At 40.1% G+C, this 16,075-nt stretch overlaps 1 protein-coding gene across 2 annotated transcripts in view; it reads right to left on the reverse strand.

Annotated features, from left to right (window-relative positions):
- Positions 1 to 16,075, reverse strand: part of CSNK2A2 (casein kinase 2 alpha 2) — a 41,293-nt gene that overhangs the window by 9,038 nt on the left and 16,180 nt on the right. For both annotated transcript variants that reach the window (XM_003792587.3, XM_023514770.1), the window contains 5 exons: positions 7,173 to 7,232; positions 2,502 to 2,585; positions 1,634 to 1,744; positions 1,266 to 1,367; positions 657 to 757 (listed from right to left, as the gene is read on the reverse strand). In XM_003792587.3, the coding sequence (XP_003792635.1) occupies positions 657 to 757; positions 1,266 to 1,367; positions 1,634 to 1,744; positions 2,502 to 2,585; positions 7,173 to 7,232 (458 nt within the window). The remainder of the gene's footprint in view (positions 1 to 656; positions 758 to 1,265; positions 1,368 to 1,633; positions 1,745 to 2,501; positions 2,586 to 7,172; positions 7,233 to 16,075) is intronic.

Below are 16,075 nucleotides of genomic sequence, written 5' to 3' on the forward strand. Positions count from 1 at the left end.
TTTGGCGGGCCTGGGCTGGATTCGAACCTGCCACCCTAGGTGTATGTGGCTGGCGCCTTAGCCACTTGAGCCACAGGTGCTGAACTATTTTTTCATTCTTAACCCTCCATAGTTATAGCACAGCATCCTGAAACAAAGCAGTGCTCTGTGACCAGATACACAGAATTAGTTGAAACTTGTACAACTGATTTAGAATTTGTGGAACTTTTCTTAGATTATTTTTTACATCCCAGTCTTTTAGGCAACTCTGGGTGATGCATGGAGGTGACAGAGTAATTTCGACTGGTGAGAAGATGTATTTAGAGGACTAGCCTCAGGAACACAGAGATTCCATAAAATACTTATTGGAAACTGACAGCATAACATTTATGAATTACACCTCCCAAGATTTATTGTTAAAATTAAGCATATGCTGTACTGGAAAGCTTTTCTCTGCAACATTATGATTTTGTTTTCTATTTTCTATTGGTAAACAGGCTTGTAGTAGTAAGAAGTTAAGAAGACACATGTAAATCATGTTCAAATATCTCAAAATAAGCATGGGGGAAAAGAAGGGTATTTCAATTTTGAAATGATTAAAAGGGGGAAAGAAAATGATTTTGGCTAACCTCTCCTCTTCGGAATTAGGTTAAGGCCCCTTTCTCTCTTTTACTTACTGTCCCAGGATGTCATTGAAGTGTGGATCTAGGTCTATGTGATATTTCTTCAGATACCCATACAGCTCATCTGTACCCAGAACCTTGGCAATGCGAACAAGCTGAAACACAAAACAAACTGACCCAATCACTGAGCACAGAACTCACTGTGAGCCTGTCAGGATGATGCACCATGGAATCCGATTTCCACACCACTAAATCTCCAAGGACCACACATACAAATCTGAGCCTAGGGCAGGCAAACAGACCCAAGGACATGAAATTCACATGAATGCAAATTTCCAAATTGCCTTTAAAATGTCAAGACAACTTGTGACAATAATCTTCTAAAAGTTGATTAATATAGGGACATCATAATCTAATGACTAGGGGGTGCACCTACTTCTCCACAGATTTCACTTTGGACATTCGCCATAGCCAGTCATTATCTGGCTCTGTATCTCAAGGACCTGCTAAAGTGCACACAAAATTCTGTGAAATTCTCTATCTTGAAGAAAGCTAATATGCAGACACTGAGTGATATTTAGTGGCTCAAGGACAATATTCCACCTAAGGATGCTAATTTTTTGACACTCACCCCCAAATAAGAATCAGATGGTGTTTGCTCACCTGGTCATAGTTGTCCTGTCCATGGAAGAAGGGTTCCTTTCGAAAGATCATACTTGCTAACATACAGCCCAAACTCCACATGTCCAAGCTATAATCATACATCTGAGGAAATAAGGACAACCGGTGAGCCCAGAGTGTTAGAAACCCATTTATCCAATCTTAATTTCTATCTATTTGATCTTTGCATTTATTTTAGAAATAAAGCTCCCTTCCTTCCATGAAAAGTAGCTGAGAAAAAACTAAAATTAGCCTTTTGAGGTATAATAAATGGCTGGATTTTAAATGTATTCAAACTGACTAAATAAAAACCAGAAAAAGCCCTAAGTAAGTATACACAGAACCCTGAGCAGCTTTGCTAACAAGTGTACCTGATAGTCCACAAGGAGCTCTGGTCCCTTGAAGTACCTGGAGGCTACACGAACATTGTACTCCTGAGCAGGATGATAGAACTCTGCCAGACCCCAATCTATCAGTCGTAGCTACAAACAGGACAGAAATAAAACCTGTGAAAAGGGTGTTTCTAGATAGAACAAGGCCACATCACATTAAAGTTACAAACAAAAAGTGCAAGCAGGTGCACTGGTTAAACAAAAATGACACTTTCAGCAATGCCTAAGAGGTCATTTCTAGAGCAGAGTACTTGGAGTACTTTTTTTTTTTTTTTTAATTTAAACCATCCTGGTTCATCACTCTCCAGATAAACAGAGCTCAGTCTTTTTTTCTGCCTCCATGACTTATGCAGGTAATGCATTCCCCACCATTCACAGCTTTCTTTTAAGCTCCAGACGTAAGTGAAAGGGTTGGGGGCACATGCCCCAATCCAGGACTGAGGCACTGCTCTACCTTTCCATTAATCTACTACTAGTTGATTCATTTAATCACCAACAACCAGAGCTGGGTATCAAAAATAGGAGAGACCCAAGTGTACTTTGAAAGCCTGGCAGATTGGTCTGCAGGTCATTAAGAATGAAGTAGAAACCACCAGATGTAGTTTCTTTCTGAGTCCCTCCAGAAAACTATGACCAAAATAAAACAAATGACTACAGTTAGTGTCATCTGTGTACTATGCCATGCAAAGTAGAAACTGACACTGGAGACTGGAGGAATCACTGTAACCAAAGTCACCAAAAAACCCCAGCATGTGTCTACAGAAACCATCTTGGGACTGACTGGACAGCTTTCTGGTCTGCTCTGAGCCTTCTAACGAGGCTTGTCGCTGCCTAGCTGTACTGGTACCTTTTTCTGTTGGTGATCTATCATGACATTGTGAGGTTTCACATCCCTGTGCATGATTCCCTTGCTGTGGCAGTAATCCAGAGCCTAGTAGGTAGAAAGCACAGAGAAAAGTAAGCAAACCCTCTACCACCCCCCAATGCAAGCATATTCTTATTATTTGTGACACTTGGAATACAGTCTCCCAAGGGGCAACTTACTGCCTGTAAAGAAAGAAAAAAAACACGCTTCAGAAGGCACCCTTATTCTCTGTGCACACTGCAGCTGGCAGAAAGGGGGCTACGGGAGGAACATCAACAGGTAGGTTTCTTTGAAAGGGGGAAGGATAAATCAGATTTGGGAACCTCACTAGAGTAGTTCAAAGGACATGCCAGAATCCATGTGGATAAGGATGACATGAAAATATATCTTTTAACATGGCTTGTCTTTTACATGGTACCCCATGTGGGTTTTCTAGATTAAAAAGCATCAGTATATTCCTTCAATACAATCCCTGAACCAACTGGCCTCTAAGAATTATATTATTATTCTGGGAGAAAACTGCTTCCTGTAAGATCACTGGTATGTAAATAGGATTTTTAAGTACATAAATTAATGGTTTTAGGTAAATTTAGAGAGTGTACACCATCACCAGAATCCAGTTTGGTAAGTTTCCCATCACCCCCCAAATATCCCCTGAGCTTGTATGAAGTCAATCCCCACTCCTTACTACTCCCAATCTCTTCCCTGGCCTGGCCCCAGCCACCAATCTACTATTTGTTGCTACAGCTTCGACTTCTCTGGACATTCAGAAAATGAAATCACACATGTATTAGTACTCTACCTTTTTTCAGTCAGTACAATTAATGTTTTTGAAATTCATCCAAAGTTGCTTTTTTCTTGATAAGTAATACTGCACTGTAAGAATGTACTAACTGGCTCGGCGCCTGTGGCTCAAGCGGCTAAGGCGCCAGCCACATACACCTAAGGTGGCGGGTTCAAATCCCCAGCCCAGGCCCGCCAAACAACAATGATGGCTGCAACCAAAAAATGGCCAGGCGTTGTGGCGGGCGCCTATAGTCCCAGCTACTTGGGAGGCTGAGGCAGGAGACTCGCTTGAGCCCAGGAGTTGGAGGTTGCTGTGAGCTGTGATGCCCTGCACTCTACCCAGGGGGGATAGCTTGAGGCTCTGTTTCAAAAAAAAAAAAAGAATGTACTAGCTGATGGGCCTTTGGGTTGCTTCCACATTGGTTATCATGAATAATGTTGCCATGATCATTCATATGCTGGTTGTTTGGGGGACATGTTTTCATTTCTCTTGGGTAGATTCACAGAGTTAGAAGTGTTTAGCTGTAGGGTAAGTTTATGTTTAACTTTTAAAGAAACTGCTTGTTTTCCAAAGTGGCTATACCATTTTCTATTTCCACCAGCAACACAAGGGTTTCAGTTTCTCTACATTCTCAACAATACTTGTCATTATTCATCTTTTTGATTAAGACTTTGCCAGTGGGTGTGAAGTGGTGTCTCACTGTAGCTTTGATTCGTATTTCCATAATGAGTGATGAAGTAGAACATCTCTTCAGGAGCTTACTGGCTTTTGTATCTTCTTTGGAGAAATATGATTCGAATCTTTCATTTATTTGGTTTAAGCTGCTGCTGCTTTTTTGTTGTTATTTAAAGATAAAAATTTGCTCCTAAATCTCCCCTTTCCAACACAGTAACTATGTTCATAAATCTCAGAGTCAGGACCTTTGGTTTGTTTTAAAAGGCAGTTGAAGTCTACACAAGGTCAATGATATACTCAAATAGTAACAGTGCCCCATAATCATATGGCGCCCACTATACGCATGGCACTGAGTGCTCTTGGTGGAGTTTTCTATGGGACCAGATCAGGACTTTCACAACCCCATTGGTACTGTTGACAGCTGGGGCCAGATAATTCTTTGCTGTGGGAAGCTATCTTGTGCAAAAGAGGATGTTTTGCAGAATCCCTGGCTTCTACCTATCAGAAGCTTCCAGTTTTAACAGTCAAAAATGGTTCAAGACTTTGCCGAATGTCCCCTAGGACCAAGCTTCACCTGGCTGAAAAACAATGAACTAACCGTACTAGGCTTCTTTATGCTGAAGGAATACACAAGCTGAAGAATGGTCTCTGGGATCAGCATTCCAGGAATAAGCTCCCCTAGTCTATATATCAAATTCTGCTTTCCCAGATATTATACACAATTCTTTTTATTTGAGGATGAAAAACACGCAATATTAAACTATGGCGATTTTTAGAATCGTCACAGGAGGACACATGAGAGACCTGTGGGATGTTCATAATATTCTCTACCAGCCCTATTCTACAGAACTTTCTGCAACAATGGAAATATTCCATATCTGCACTGTACAAAATGATAACCACTAGAGACATGAGGCCATTGAGCACCTGAAATGTGGTGTGACTAAGGAACTAAAATTTTAAGTTCAAACTTAATTCAAATAGCTACTTATGGGCAGCAACTACAAACTGTACTGGAGATGTAGCTCCTATGCAGATCCAGAAGAAGGTTTTACATATGAAAAAACTCTCTCACTCGCAGTCTGCTTTAATTAATTTATTTTTTCTTTGTTTTACAATAGTTGTGCAATCTTCCAAAGTGCCATAGTGGCAGTGCTTTATGAAATCTGCAGACACGAGGGTAGATCTCTCGAATCTGCATCAAGAGCGCGTCCTAGTGCCACAGCAAAGCAGTGAGCAATCACACTTGAGCCCTCGCCCTTAGTTTCAATGTAGTTAAAGATTTCCTTCTCTTCCCCACTCCTGTTTTTCTTTTCGAAGAGAAAATTTACCACTGTCAAGTCTACCATTTTGCCTAGTCTTTGCTCAAAGGATTAAGCTACTTAGGACCACACTACCTGGCATGTGAAAAATACCTGACAAAAGCAAAGGCTGAACAAACACAGTAAAGTAATTAATTCTTTGGCCAGTTCCCTAGTCAGACTTCCTGTGGAGTTACTGACATGCTTTAAAACTCCTTGAGGAATCATTTTGGTCTTAAAATCTGGTATAGTTTCTAACTGATAAACATGAAAAACATTTTTCAAGTTTCATCTGGGATTCTATGCCTCACTAGCAGGAGGGAGATGCCCTTACTGTCTAGCTGCTACTTTCACAAAGCAGAAAAGACACGAGACATTGAGTGACAGCTGCATGCCCATTCTGGGAAGACCTGCATTACTGGGATGTCTTCACTTGAGCCAAAGGCAAATGTACTAGGTTATAAATCTTCACCTTTGGTGTTAGCTATAAGCAAAACCCCCTCAATACTACCTTTTTTAAAAACAACCAATAGTGAGATCTGGACTATAACTCTCACGGGGGAGTGTGTAGGCTTCTTTGGGAAGCACCTCCAGAACAGAAACTGGCCTGAGAGCGCACAGGCCCACAGCACTATAAATCTCCACACTAAGGCTTCAGTTCTAGTCTGGAGACGATGTGGACAAAGGAGGGATAAATCAAGCTCTGCTTCCTTCATCTTTCCGAACTTGACAACAAAAAGATTCACTGGACCTACCAGTAAGAGTGAACTCTTGAATCCAATCCAATTGAGTGTTCCAATCATCTTGGAACACTCTACTGACAAGTGCTAATAAGAAAACACACTCATCGCTTCACAGAGCAATTTCTTCAAATTCCCATTCCCTAAAGTCCAGTTGTGATTCACCTGGGTATTTAGTTCAAGCAACTGTTCACAATCCCTTCAATACTCCATTTTGGCAATTTTCTTCAATAATGCCAATACCTTAGTCATCTTTCCTTATTCCAGAATTTCTTAAGTGGAAATCCACAACTCTCCTAAAACTTTATGTAATACTGTATACAAGGTTGGACAATTAAGTTTGTGAACTTGTCCTAAAAAAAAGTGCTACATACCATCTCACTATGGTCATGAGATGGCCAAGGGGAGCAGTTCAAAGGTGACCATAGTGATATTCAGCAATGAGGTATGTAGCACTTTTTCTACGATGAGTTTGCCAACTTAAGTTGTCCAACCTAGTATTTATACATGCAATTCTGGGAAGAGTTCATAGCTTTCATTGGGTTCTTTGTGATCTATGACCATAAAAATCTATCAGTGAACATGACAAAAGCACAGGGTTGAAAGGGCCTCCACACCGAGGGTTGCCTTTCTCTTGCTGCTAGGAACTCTTGAGATCAGCACTGGTAGCAGCCTGGATGACTTCCTGGAGGATGAAAGCTCAGCCATCCCAGATATGTGAATGAGGCTATCCTGGACCATCTTGCCCCTGCCAATTGACCCAGACCTAAGGAATCACCCAACTAACCCATAGAAGTTTGAGAAACAATAAGCCATTTCTTAAAAGTCATTAAGTTTGGGGTGATCTGTTATATTCATAATATTAGTTAAGCAACGAAGAGAAAATCCAAGGACCAAGCAGAACCCTGGGAGGTTTGTTCTAATCTTTGGTACAATGTCTGGTACTCCTAACCCGGTCATCTTTCTCAGTCCCACTGGAAAGTTCCTGTGTGAAGGCTCCACAATGGAGCCCTCAATGTAAGTTTGAAAACCTCACTAAATTCTCTTGGTACCAAGACATATTCTGCTTGAATTTCTCTATGTTTTCTCAAAAATGTCACATTTCATGAATAAGCTTGAAAAAAAATCCATGGTTTATGAATTTACTTACTTTAAGTAGTTCATACATATAAAACCGGATATCAAAGTCTGTCAAGATCTGGTAGAGTTGCTGAAACAGATTTTAGGAAACAGAAGGTTAATTTAGTCTTACTGCATCTTGTCATCTCAAGTATAGGTCACTATTTGGTGCTTAAGTTACTAAGGAATCCCAAGACTTTTTACCACTTAATCTGGAGCAAATAGGGACAAAGACTAAAGATGAGGGTACAATATTTCAACCTTTTAAAAAAAGGATTTCCAAGGGAAAAAAGTATTCAGGCCAATTAATACCCCATGATTTAAATACCCACAATTACTTTATTATAAAGTCTAAGTTGTCCAACTGTCTTTACATTCTTACTGCTCATCAGCAAACTAAGCCCACGGCTGCACCAGAGTATACTTTGAAGAAGTGAGTTTTGAGGGGACAGCAGATCTAAGAAGAAAAATCAGCTGATGTGGTAAAATAGTGACAAGATAGGCTGCTCATGAATAAATACGAGAAAAATGATGTCCTAAAGCATCTGGAGATGGGAAGAGCTTTCCAAAAGTCTCAACCTTCTGTTTCCTCAAAACTATTTCTAGGCTGGGAAAAAACAAATATTTCATAGGCAACAATTTACGTCTTAGGGGCAAGAAAAAAGGAGTGGCAGAATGAGGTGTTAAAAAGAAAAAAAGGTAGCAAAAATGATCACAGGCCAAATAGACACACAAATTAAAATTTTCATCATTGATAATCCCAACAGTCACTCATTGGGAGTTTTTAAAAAAACCTTCAACGTAAGAGAATAAGAGTAACATTTATGCCACAGGTTTATTAATAGCATCATAAACCCTTGTGGAAACTCTATTATCTTCGAGATTCAGTCAACTCCAGGTAAATCCCTTTCCTCATCAGTTCAAGTAGGACTTTCTATAGAACTAACCAACATGCTTTTGTGGAACTTCTGTTGCTTCTTTATGGGAAGAAAAACTTAAGCGAGGTAGGGAATCTCTTCAGGGAGCACAGGCAATATATACAATGTGTCTGTGTAAAGGAGGAAATAAAACTACGTATCCATATTTCTTACATCTGTGAAGATGATAAAGAAGAAATGAAAAAAGGAGACTTCACTGTATACCATTTTGTACTTTTGATCTGTGTAAATTATATTATCTGTTCAAATAATTTAAGAAAAACATCGAATTTGCCAAAGAGTCAAATTTAGCATTTCCTTAGAACATCAGGAGTTTACACCTTTCTCAAGTTTCCTCTTTTAGGTAAGAATAATTCTCCCCCCCAGCTTAGTAAGAATATCTGATTTCATACACCTCAGACAACTGTGGGCTCAGCGTGCGGCAGGAATGAAGCTGTGCAGGCCAGCGTGCTGGTGGTGTCCTCAAGCTGCTCCAGGACTGGCAGCTGGCTCTGGCTTCGATTGACCCAAATTTAGGCAGAACAACACATATACCACTTCTGCTCAGGAGAACTTCAGCTATAGAACAATCAGACACCCAAGTTTTGTTCTCCCCCGCCCCCTGCACTCACTTCAAGGAAAGCTTCTTAGCCAGTGCTCAGCTGCACATGGCCAGCCTAAATGCACAGAGAGGCTTAAGATACCATCTCTTGGATGTCAAAGCAGCTCCTCCCCCGCAAGTTAAGGAGATCACTCACAGGGACTGTGCTAAATTGAACCTCAAGTTAATAAATAGCACATGAAAGAAAAAAGGTCAAATTTTCTATCCTTCAGAGGTTTGGAACATTTTATTTCCAGAAAACCAATATGGACTATTTTGTTAGGTCATTTATCTGTGCAAGGCTTTCCGCTCCTACCATGTGGTATACATACCACTCAATATCCTTGGTCTGCCAATATAGTATTTCCAGCTATTTTAAGCAATACCAAGTTATACTCTTGTGTTTAAGCCTAATATATTACAAAGTCCTGAATAACAGTCTGCCATTCATATTCATGTCTCAGGAGCCCTGGGTAGGAGGAGACAAATTAAAACTGTAACACTTAACCAACTGGGTCTAAAGATGAGGACTCTCCAGGGTCCACAGTCTGGACCCTCCAACTCTTATAGCTCTGTTCTCCACTGCAGTCCCCTGGAGTTCCCTGCTCTGACCAAAGAAACCTGGGTTTGCTGCCTCCATTCTCCCTTCCAGTGCCCCCTGCCTCCGTAAACCCAAGCCTATCCCATCCATTTTTTACAGAGCTGGCAACGCTCTCTCCCTTCTCTGAACTCCATGCCATTTACTCTCCAACTGTTCACAGAACACCAGAAAGCAGCAGCACCCCCAGAGTAACATTCCTCACTTAGGTACTGGCAGTGATCTCAAATTCTCCAGGCAATTCCTCACTCAGCTGGATGCTTTGCCCACACCCCGAGAGTCCCATGCCAACATTCTCTGCATGTTGTGGAATACACCTATCATGAGGAGAAGTGGAACCATGGCCAGTGGCAATCACCAAATTTGGTGATTCAAGATATCTGACTTCTTCCCCCTCCCACCCCAGCATGCTAAGGGTCTCCTGAACTTGGTATTGCATCCATTTTTTCCACATTCTGGTTCTCCAACCACATTCTAAGTCCTCATATTGCAGAACATCACATACTCTTTATACTACATTTTTTTTCTTTTGGAAACAGAGTCTCCCTGTGTTGCCCTTGGTAGAGTTCTGTGCCATCACAGCTCACAGCAACCTCTAACTCTTGGGCTTAAGCGATTCTCTGGCTTTAGCCTCCTAAGTAGCAGGGACCACAGGAACACACCACAATGCCCAGCTATCTTTTTTTTGAAGTTGTCATGGTTGTTTAGCAGGCCTGGGCCAGGTTGGAACTCGCCTACCTGGGTGTATGTGGCCAGTGCCATAACTACTGAGCTATGGGAGCCGAGCCTATATACTATGTATGTTACACCATGTGTGATGGTTCTGGCCTGTACCCCTGGTTTTTACAATGTTTACCAGTCAATGGAACGAAACAGAAATGGTTTTTGTTTTTTTTTTTAGAGACAGAATCTCATTTTGTTGTCCTTGCAGTTCACAGCAACCTTGAGCTCTTGGGCTTAGGTGATTCTCTTGCCTCAGCCTCTTGAGTAGCTTGGACCACAGGCACCTGCCACAATGCCTGGCTTTTTTTGGTTGCAGTTTGACCGGGGCTGGGTTCGAACCCTCCACCGTTGGTAGGCCTGGTGCCCTACTCACTGAACCACAGGCGCTGCCCAGAAACTGTCTTCTAAGAAACACAAAAGTACTAATAGTCCATGACAAATTAGAAAGGGAGGCTTCACAAGAACCACACTTTCCCTCCATTCTTTTTAGCCAGATATATGCAGAACATTATTAAATAATCCACTGTAAAATACTGGCAGGAGGTCAGCTTTGCTCGCACTTTCATAAAGTGACTTGTTAATAACAAGCCTATGCTTCCCAAGTTACAAAGGCAGTGAGGACGAAACTATTCACCAATCCTGGTCTGGTTCCGAAGTCTCAAACACACTGTCCTCTCCCTAGAAATCTGCTTTACTACAGGACTACTCTAAAAGACTCAAGGTAAAAATTTTCTGGACTTTTAAATGAACCTCCAAAAGTTCCAGGATGACAATGGCAGAAACTGCAATTTAATCAGATTTAGGTTCTCCTTGGTCACAACCAAGGTAGCAGGATGGAACCAACCACAGGTGGGCCTTGCTCCTCCTCAAGGCACAGACAGAGCCGCACAAACTCCAGGTGCAGTTCAGCTGCATCGTAATGAGCCACTGATTCCAAGGCCCCACCCCTAGCTGCTGTCACTCAAGCTGATTCCATACTTTATACTTTTCCCAGGTAGTTCTGGTCATCCACCAGATGTGGAAATCACTGACACAGCCAACTTTTAGACTATACACACAGCTCACATGTTCCCTGATATATGCAGCGCAGTCTATGTCCATAAATCCCAGTGGTCCCCATGTACAGAGAAGAAAAGCTGAGCAGAGTGGGATATAAAGTAAAGACGAAAGAGGTGTTTAATGAAGTAGTCAATAGTTGAGGCGCTGTTATTTATCCCAAAGATCCAGACAAAAACTAAAATCAACATTTTTGGAAATTTAAGGAAACTGAAAAAATCGTTGATAAAACAAATCAAAGTTAATACAAATCACCTGAAAATGTCACTCATTGTCTTAAAGTTCTATTTTTTTTAAAGGAAATGACAAAATAATTATCAATGACTTATTAATGACAGTACATCAGTATTTTCAACTAAGGAAACTGTATTTAGTTTGTAAACTCAGGCTCTAACAGATTTAACAAGGCCTCAGTATCAGCTAAGTCAAAGCCTACCTCTATTGTAAGTGATTAGAAATTCTCTAAATATCAATGTGATTCCATCACTTTCTTAGGATGGAACCCATTTGGAGTATCTTATCAAACTTTAAAATGCCCAAATAAGGCTGTGTGTGATGGCTCAGGCCTGTAATCCTAGCACTCTGGGAGGCCACAGCGGATGGATTGCTTGAGCTCAGGAGTTCAAAACCAGCCTGAGCAAGACTGAGATCTCGTCTCTACTAAAAATAGAAAAAAACTACCTGGGTTTTCTGGCAGTGACTATAGTCTCAGCCACTCTGGAGGCTGAGGCAAAAAGATTGCTCCAACCCTGGAGTTTGAGGTTGCTGTAAGCTATGACACCATGGCACTCTACACAAGGTGACAGAGTGAGACTCTGTCTCAAAATAAATCAATAAAAATAAAATATCTAAATGATATATTTTACTTAAAATGTACATCCATTATATTTACACTCTTCCAAAGGCATAGGAGATTGAGAAGCATGCCTTAACAGAAACTTTTTTGGGGTACTCAAAAGGGTACCTAAACTTTCATTGAGACATTTTTGAGTTTGGGAGTTTCTATCACCATTCATTTCAACTCTTAGGTAAAACAAATGATTTTACCTATTCATTTGTTTTGAAGTTTTGTCTTGTATGTATCACCATGAATCTGTTATAGCTTTGGCATATATAAAGCATAACTGCTGACTTCAAGGAGAAAATAACCAAACCAGTACCTCCACTACAAAGTGAAATATAAAGAAAAAAATTAGTCAGATATAGACAATCTGAACTAAATTAAGAAGTTTGGTATAAAAGAGAATCATATACTAAAGTTAAAAAGCAACCACTGACAAACTCCAAGCAATCAACATTGTATCTACAGATCATGTTCTTTGGACTTTATTTTTTTTGAGACAGAACCTCAAGCTATTGCCCTGGTAAAGTGCAGTGGCATCACAGCTCAGAGCAACCTCCAACTCCTGGGGTTAAGCGATTCTCCTGCCTCAGCCTCCCAAGTAGCTGGGACTATAGACACCTGCCACAACGCCCGACTATTTTTTGGTTGTAGTTGTCACTGTTGTTTGGCAAGCCCAGGCTGGATTTGAACCTGCCAGCTCTGGTGTATGTGGCTGGCGCTTTAGCTGCTTGAGCTACAGGCACAGAGCCTTTCTGGACATTCTTGACTATCAACTCTATATTAGATGGCATTATTGCATAAATGTTAAATTCCTTACATGTACTATATGGTTTGTGTAGAAAGATGTCTTAGCATATTTATAAGTAAAGTATTGTGATGATGTTTGTAACTTTAAGATGACTCAGCAAAAAGACAAAGCCAGAGAAAGAAAGGGGAGGGTCAAAGGTGGGAGAGGTATATTGGCAAATGTGGCAAAAGAGTAGCAACTGATGAAGAATAGAAAGGTACTGACTGAAAGACTTAAAACCTGAAAACTGGAAAAAGTAGCACAAAGTAAAAAATTTATAAACAAATCCCAAAGTTTAGAGTTTGTACTTATAAACTGAAAACTATCTAAAAGTTGGGTGGCACCTGTGGCTCAGGGAGTAGGGCACCAGCCCCATATGCTGGGGGTGGCAGGTTTAAACCCAGCCCCGGCCAAAAACTGCAAAAAAAAAAAAAAAAAACATATCTAAAAGTAAGTTCCATAACTATGGAATGCAGCTAAAATGATGCTTGGGGTTGTACAGACTTAAGTACAGGTATTATCAATCATGAAAAACAGAAACCAATCAAATGAGATGATGTCAGCTCACAGAGTTAGGAGGAAAAACTAGAAGCTCAAGAAAAATAAGATACCAATGGAAACAGAATGACATAGAAAAACAACAGCAGAACACAAAAACCAAAAGCCTTTTCTTTGTAAGGGTTAACAAAAGACCTCTAGCAAGACGCTTTTATTAATAAAAATAAAAACAAAGAGGCTCAGCTCCTGTAGCCCAGTGGTTAAGGCTCCAGCCACATGTACTGGGGCTGGTGGGTTCGAACCCGACCCAGGCCTGCTAAACAACAATGACGACAACAACAACAACAAAAATAGCCAAGCACTATGGCAGGTGCTTGCAGGCCCAGCTACCTGGGAGGCTGAGGCAAAAGTCTCACTTAAGTCCAAGAGATTGAGGTTACTGTGAGCTGTGAGGACATGGCACTCTACTGAGGCTAACACAGTGAGACTCTGTCTCAAATAAATAAATAAATAAATACAAAGAAAAAAGAGTAAAGGCAAAAATAATATTTAAAATATAAAGGAATGCATAAGCACAAATATAATAGTTTTAAAGTCTCAACAGAATTCATTATGTTATAAAATTGAGAGTAACTTTTGAAACACATTATCCTTGCAGACTCAGGAAGAGATAGAAAACCTGGATAAACCTTTAATCTATGGAATGTTTTGAAAAGGAAAATACAATCCAAAGTTTTCCTCCTACTCCTGAAAGACAGCTCCCCAGGTAACACCTATCTTACACAAACTTTTAGAGAATAGGAAGAGAAAGAGCTACCCAATTTATTTATTATGTAGAATCACCTTGATACCAAATTCGGAGGAGGACTCTGCAATAAAAGGAAATTATAGATCAAAATTAGCAACTGCACCAATAAAGTACTGAAAAGAATGGGCTGCAGGTTGCATCACTTTTGACTCACTCTGATATTGAGCCAGGGACAACTGCTCTCCATGCAATACCTTAAAACCAGTTACTAACTCTTTATACTAAAATAAGAAAAGAGAAAAAATTAAAACAAGCTTTCCTAACAAGATGGACACAGAACAAAATAAAAAGCCTAAAGGACAACAGGACACTAAACCAACTGATCTCCCTGTTTATGGCCTACCATACTATATGGAAAAGAAAATTTCTCTGCTATGATTTGCTCTTCCTAAATACACATCTGCTACCTGATATTTAATAATCTTTGAAGTTGATGAAAATGTCACTGCTTAAACATTCAAAGGGGACCTCCAGTTACACATGGCAGATCACATACTCCTGCTTCTCCCTGGAGCCCCTATGAAATAACAAAGACTAAGAGAAGCAAAGGGTAGGAGGTTATTAACCTGTAAAAACTGAAAGCATGGGAGAGACAACATTTTCAATCTAGAAAGTATGTCCAGCTGACTTGTACATCAAAAATGTCAAAAATTCTACCAACAGTGAAGGGGGTCTAGAAACAAATAGCCTCAAACCAAACAACTACAGAAAGGGTCTGGGTTGGTGACCGCAGGTATCACTGAAACAGAGTAAACAGAATGTGCTGAAAACAGAAAAACAGGTTTAAAATACCACTGAGCACAAGAGTGAAGTGAAGTCTACACAAGAGTCCACAAAGTTCTCAACTTGTGGCTCCTGAGATGCCAGCAGCCAAGCTTGCATCCTCGACAGGAGATGACAGCTCCACAGAGCATTACTCTAAAATACAAGCAGATAGGCAAGGACCACAACACTTCAGACAACTAAAACAGAGATAAGTGACAAACACACACACACACACAAAGGAATCTGAAAGAAAAACAGAGAAAAGGTATGAAGAGGCAAGTATTCTCCGTGAAGAAATAGAAGGTCTTACATAAAACATAAAAGAACAGGACACTATTTTTAAAAGTTCTGAGACCAAAATGGAGCTTTAAGATGTGAAGTTTAACATTTGAATGAGTTCTAGAAAGTGAGAACAAAGAAGAAAGGGGAGCAAAATCAAAGAACATTAAAAATACATTTCCAAAACTAAGGGAAAAAGCCCAGCAAGTAAGCAGAACAAACGATGAAAGCACCTGAATGAAGGCACATCACTGAAATTTCACAAGACTGGGAATAAAGAGAAAATCCCAAAAGCTTGCAGAAGAAGAAACAAAACAAAAACCATCACCAGAATGGCTTTGTTATTAATACTGGAACAATCTCTTCAAAATTGAGGAAATTATGAATAAAACCTAGAATTCTATACCCCAGGCAAATACATTGGGAAGACAGAGTAAAGATGTTTTCAGATAGGCAAGCGTCAAAAAAACATTAAGTTCCCACGTTCGCTTTATAGAAATTAATAGAGAATGTACCTTTTAGACGTCAAAGTCTAAAATAACATATATTACTACTCCTTTTGAAGGTTAAAACCCCAGGGAAGATTTCTGTAAGGAATTAGAATCCTTGCTGATCTGCACCATGTTGTCAAATCAACAAGAGCAGACATCACTTTAAGAAACACAAAGTGCTAAAGTGAAATTTTTCTTGTCGGTCTACACTATTGGTAAAAACTCATTAAGGAAGCGTAGGCATTTAAAACAGGGAACTGCACTAAGAAGTTCCAGTAAGGCTAGTTTTTAAACTTTTGCCTTAGGAAAATGTTTGCTTTTACTAAACTATGTAATTCTCTCAGACATGCACATACATTGCCACTCTTGTATACCATAAATCTGAGTAACACATATGAGCAAGCTACATATGTCAGCACCGTACTCTACCAGCTAACCACCACTACTATTGAATGAAAAATTTACCTCCCATTTTTTAGAGTTCACTACTGATTTCACCTGTAAGGCATCATATTAACAAGAAAACCCGTTATATATGGGAAATGCTACACTGTTACTTATTGCTTA

The sequence above is a fragment of the Otolemur garnettii genome, unplaced genomic scaffold (assembly GCF_000181295.1).
Source record: "Otolemur garnettii isolate 467f Iridium unplaced genomic scaffold, OtoGar3 scaffold00058, whole genome shotgun sequence".
NCBI classification, from domain to species: domain Eukaryota; kingdom Metazoa; phylum Chordata; class Mammalia; order Primates; family Galagidae; genus Otolemur; species Otolemur garnettii.